General features: G+C 42.6%; 1 protein-coding gene across 1 annotated transcript in view; it reads right to left on the reverse strand.

Moving 5' to 3' along the window:
• Positions 1-382, reverse strand: part of CYP19A1 (cytochrome P450 family 19 subfamily A member 1) — a 31,751-nt gene extending 31,369 nt beyond the window's left edge. Inside the window, 1 exon segment of the mRNA NM_001008715.1 lies at positions 238-382. Coding sequence (NP_001008715.1) covers positions 238-382 — 145 coding nt within the window.
• Positions 383-6,000: the final 5,618 nt, after the last annotated feature.

Genomic DNA, 6,000 nt, shown 5'->3' on the forward strand with positions numbered 1-6,000 from the left:
AGCAAAGCACAGACTGGAAGGAATTATCTAAGATCTTTTTTGAAATACTTTCATTTGAAATGTGCAGATAATTGGTATAAAATTTTTCACCTGAGTTTTTATTTGCTCACATTGCCATGGGCTTCGGTCATCTCCTCATGTTTGCTCCTTGTCCTTTTGCAAAATGGTCTTTACGCTCATGGACCAAAAACCCAAGTAAACAATCTCCTTAATTACATAGCTAAATGACTGACTTACCTGGTATTGAGGATGTGTCTTCATAATTCCAAACCAAAAGAAGAAAACCTGTGAGCAGCAGGATTGGCATGGTGGCCACAGGCATGACTTCGGGCATCATGCTGGTGATGTTGTAATGCATTGGGTTCAGCATTTCCAACACCATTGTTTTGTTCTTTGATCTTAGGAGAAACAACTTAAAGTCCTGTAGAAATCAGAGGAGCAAAGAAATTAGAGAATCCCTCTAAGGGAACAATTAGGACTCCCGTTGCTTTAGAGGATGCTGTAGTACAGAAATTAGCATGTGTTTTATGTGATTGGACACCTAGACAAGACAAAGTTGTGGTCACAAGTCAAAACAAGCAAGCTAAAGGGAGATCTTTTGGCTTGAAGTGCAGCATTTCTGACCTTGGTAGAATCTCAGGTTCGTTTCGACGCTTGGTCTGATAGAACCTTATCGTCTTGCCCTTGAGTGACTGAATTCCCAATTGAGAGTCCTATTTCTTACCAAAATATAAGAAAATGAAGCTCATTCCAGAGTTGAAGCCATTCTGTGACTTCATCAACACATAGTGCTTTTTCTCTTGAAGCCAAATCAATTTTTTAAAAAAAGAAATCCCCAACCTCCTTCCTTGCTCAAAATTACTCCCCCTTCCCCCCCCACCCCCCAAAGAGTAAGCTTCTCCAGCAAGAATAGTTGCCTGGGCATTGTCAAGGTATCCTCAGAGCCTCCCATTAGGTTGCTGAATCCAGCGTGGCTCACTCAGAACGATCTTTCTCTATTGGATTTTAATAAGGCTTAAAATCTCTTGCACTGCAGGCTGGATTAAGCAGTGCCCATGGAGGCCAATGTCAGAGGCAGTAGGAGAGAAGAATGAGAGAGAGAGAATAAAGGGAGAGGAGAAAGAGGAGGAAGGAAAGAAAGGACAGGAAGAGTAGAATTCCACCAGCAATATGCTCAGGTGCCACTCATGCTTTGCCCCCCAGCAGCCAATCTCCTGACCTTTTCAGTTTGATTTGCTGGTTCTGCTGTGTTGCTGAATAACGTAGTGTAAGACCAATACTCACAGAGGAGAGTTTCAGGGATGGTGGTTTGTTGAAGAGACCTAGACTGAATATCCTTGCATAGCAAGGCAAGAGCAACCATTCAGTGCAGTTCTGGTGCCAGGTGACTGTTCTGAGGATTAGCCTCCCATGGAAAGGTGACCTTTCATTTGTAGGACTTGTAATTGTTCTGAAACAGATGTTTGGCAGGATTTTATCTAGGAATAGTTCTAGACGCTTAACCAGGGCCTCTAATTAGTTTTGGGGTGCTCTGTGAACTCCCTGAAATGCTGCATAAAGTTGTATCTGCGTACCTGCACTTCTAGAGGGAAAGAACTCTCATTAGATTCTTAAAGAGTATAGAATTACATTTCTCCGTGATCTACATGAGATCTTAAATATCCAGTTAAAAACCCATTCTGGCAATTAGAGAAATGTTGTAATACAGTTGAATTTATTCAGTTGCTTGGTTCACATTACTGATTCATTTCTATTGCACCATTTAAATAATCATTAACAGTTCAGTGCAAGGTGTTGAAAATGACTGCATACATGGTGGGCAGTTTGTTTTTCAAAAATATGTATAAGTCTGAAGAGTCAGCGATGTGTCTGTTATCATCTGGTTCCTTTATTGATAAGAAGCTGCTTTGAACAGATTGAATTTTAGATATTAACTTTCCAATGTGGAATTTTACGTCATTTTAAATAAGCTCCCTGTGACTTTTTAACAGCCAGCATCCTCAAGGTCTCTTCTGATATTGACAAAACCTGAAGCCAATGTTAAAAGCATAAGTGAAGAAGGTGATGGAAACAAAAGGGAGGAAGATGTCCCAGAGGAAGTGATTCTAGCAGAAAACTTCATATTAGAGAAGCTCTCAGAAAAAAAAAAAAAAGAAAAGAAAAAAAAAAACAAACCTCTGATATTTCACAGCACTAAAATCACAAAGGATTAAAATGTTGGGAGCTGATGCAAATTTATAAAGGAGTATAACAATTCACCGAGGCATAGAAATGATGCTCCCTCCATAAGTCATACAAAGAGGAGATGGCAACGAGAAATGTTTACTCTATTTTTAACAAAGCACTTTTTAAGAATTGCAGTATTTCTAATGTTTAAATTACAGTTTATTATGACTGGTCTTAGTATTTTTTTCATTTCCGTATACACTCAAAACCTGTAGTTAGAGAGTTTTTAATGCCTCAACAAAAAGTTTATAGGTTGTGGAACACTTGTATTTTTTCTATTTTTCTATAGATTTTATTTATTTGAGTGAGAGTGAGAGAGCACAAGCAGGAGGAGGGGCAAAAGGAGAAGGAGGAGACTCCTTGCTGAGCAGGGAGCTGGATGTGGGGGTCTATCCCAGGATCTGGGATCATGACCTGAGCCCACGGCAGATGTTTAACTGAGCCACCCAGGTGCCCTTTTCTCTCAATTTGTAGTTTCACTTTGCATGGTCATTGTTACATCTTGTACTGCCTGTATGTCTAAATGTTTAATAGGGCTTAGAAGCCTAGTTCCTCGTCTTTCTCAGAAGTATGTCCTAAAGATGCTCCAAAGAGTATGAGAATTTTTTTAACACTTACAAAGCATTTACTATGTGTCAGATGTTGTTCCAAGTGCTTTATAAATACTAAGCCATTCATCCTCACAACAACCCCAAGTGAAGTAAGATGATCCTCATTTTACAGTTGAGGAAATGGAAGTGTGATATATAGGGCACCCGGCTTGTTTGGTGCAGAGCTGGGATTAGAGTCCATGTAGTCTGTCTCTGGAGCCCATGCTCTTTCGGTTTTCAAGTTTTTATTTAAATTCCAGGGATGCCTGGGTGGCTCAGCAGTTGAGCATCTGCCTTTGGCTCAGGGTGTGATCCCAGGTCCAGCATTGAGTCCTGCATCGGGCCCATGCCTGGAGCCTGCTTCTCCCTCTGCCTGTGTCTCTGCCTCTGTGTCTCTCATGAATAAATAAAATCTTTTTAAAAAAGTAAATTCCAGTTAACATACAATGTAATATTAGTTGTAGGTGTAGGATCTAGTGATTCATCACTCACATACAACCCCCACTGCAGAGCCCATGCTCTTAATCGTGCTGTTTTGATGCCTATTTTGGGATTTATTTGGTCTCTACATTCAGGGACGTTTCAATCCTAAACTAATTATGTTTGTTTCTAAGCTACTCAGAAAGTCTTCCTTTAAAGGAACAAGCTTTTCAGACCTCTGAATAAATACCACAGCTGGAAAGGTCTTTTCAAATTCTTTCTTCCTTGCACATTGTTTTTCCGTTCAGGAGAACATTCTAATGTGCTGCACAGACAGGTTGGTTGAACAGGTTGAATGGTGGTATAGGAATATAGGAAGGGCCTAGAACTTCATAGGGGTTGCTTATATATCCTCTGTGCCAAGAATACCCACTACACACCCTCAAACATACATGTACATACACATAGCCCTCAAGTGCCATGTTCCTTCAAATGTCATCCCAAGTACTTGGGTCTCTAGGCATTCGTTTGCTGAGCAGTCTCTACTCTTCACTCACTGGGCATCCCACACTGGGCGTGGTACTGAACAGGGGCTTTGGCATTCTGTTCCTGTGCTGTGTGAAACCACAGGTATCCTAACACCTTCACTTACTTGACCCTCTGCAGGGTGGGGAAGCAGGCCTTAGCCTTGCAGGAGTGCTGCCCAGTCTGGCCAGATCCTACCCAATCCTACCTTGCAGCATGGGAGAAACCTGTCCAGAGGACCCAGCCATTCTGGGTCTGAGGGCCAGGTACCAAGCCTGCACTTCCTCTCATTCTCTTCAGTACACCCGGTCTGACCCTCTTTCACATCCCTACTTGCAGAGAAATGTGACCCGGCTACCTTGGTTCTCCCTGTTAAGTCCCTTACAGACTTAAGTGAGGCACTCATTCTTAAAACTTCTCTCCTTTTGTTACTTCTCCTTCTAGAAGGTGAGTTCTCCAAGGCCAAAAATCTGTGCCTGTCTCCTTCACAACTATATCCCACTCCCAGAATAGTATCCTGGACTTTACTTTGTATATGCTCACTACAAGCCTGTTGCCTGGGTTTGCAGTTTCCACATTCATTCAGATTTTACTCCCCATTGCAACCTCCCCAAGACACTTTTTCTCAGATCCTCCCTTTCAGTCTGTCCTGCACACTGTTGCCAGACTGTTTTTCATTTCATTTTTCATGACATCAGTTCCTTACTAAACTTTTCCTTGCTTCTAGTTGATTGCAATGTTTCCAAATTCATCCTCATTCAGACTTATTTCTTGGCTCTCTGCACCAACATTCTGACTCCTCTTTGACCTATAGACATCATACCTGAGAACTCTCCCTCATGCCTCCCTCACGTCTCCCCAGCTTGGTTGGTTCTGCCCCGCAGGCCTCCGAGGAAAGGTTTGCTTCCTCCTCTCGCATCTCTGAGCCATCTCTTACTTGATATAAACACCCCTCCTCCTTTCTTTGACATAAGTTCTGGGACACTCTTGCTTTTGACTGCGAAGTCACTCTATAACTCGAGTCATAATTGATTTCATTAAACAAACATTTATTAAGGATCTTGTCTGAGCAAGGTGTTACATTTGGTCATGAGAAGCATAAGTTCCAAGGAAGGTGCTGTTAAGCCAGGGCATGGTATGAGGACCATAGGTCTCTAGGATGATAGGCAGAGGTGCCCATGAACTTCTACATCAAGGGAACACAGCTGGAAAGAAACTCTGAGATCCTCCAAGAGTACAGTTCTCTTCCTTGAAAAATGAACCAACCTCATGAGGTCCAGGGAAGTAAAGAGCTACATGTCAGTGGTCCCTTACAAGTGGGGAAGGTTTACCCACATACACATTCTGCAATCTGATTTCCATGATGCCCTCCTGCTGGGTTCATGACATTGCAGTTTCTAGTCATTCTTCCCAGCAAGCTTCCAAGTAAGTCCCTGCGAATTTTTTTGTTCTGGAGCAGGAGAGATAATAGGAACCAACAAGGGAAACCTGGAAGGATAAACATTGTGTGGTTGGCCTGGGCAACCTTTTAGGGACCTTTTAGGGACCACTGGCAAGACTTCAACCACTAGCATTTCCAACCATAAAGGGAAGACTATTGATCGTGCATGAGAGGCAAGTTTCCCTCTCCAGTAAATGTGTTGCTGCCAAAACCAACATTTCACATGAGCATGCAGATCCAAAAGGCAACAGGTAGGACTAAGGCTTTCTTACTCATTTATGAGGTCCCATGACGTTGATGCATGTTTCTAGGAAATGCTCCTTTCTTTGAAATAGCTTGCTAGTCAACTACCAGCAGGCCTGGCTGTTCTTTTGCCTTAGCTTTCATCTTTGCCCCTCTGAGGGTGCCCTTTTGTGCCTCAGATACCTAATCTGTTGTCTTCCCAGTGGACTATATCTAATATCCTCTCTCAAGAGAATTTGTTTTAAAGTATAGTCAGCAGAGACTGCCTGCAAAGCCTTCTAGATCTTCAGGCCACTAGACAAGGTGTGGGTATAATGGGACCAGAGGCCCACCATGGGGCCCTAAGATGCTCTTGTGCAGGGGCTGCCTCACATCAAACTACACATTTTTCGCACTAGGACCTGTCTCGTGGAGGCAGAAAGGGCCATCCTGGGTATCATTCCCACAGCAGCAGCCATTTCTCTAAGAAGTTCTCTCCCACTTCACTTTTCAATTCAGTTTTATAAGACCTAACATATTGTCTGGCCTCTGAGGAACAGGTAGTGGACTTTTTCA

This window comes from Canis lupus, chromosome 30 (assembly GCF_011100685.1).
Source record: "Canis lupus familiaris isolate Mischka breed German Shepherd chromosome 30, alternate assembly UU_Cfam_GSD_1.0, whole genome shotgun sequence".
Lineage (NCBI taxonomy): Eukaryota > Metazoa > Chordata > Mammalia > Carnivora > Canidae > Canis > Canis lupus.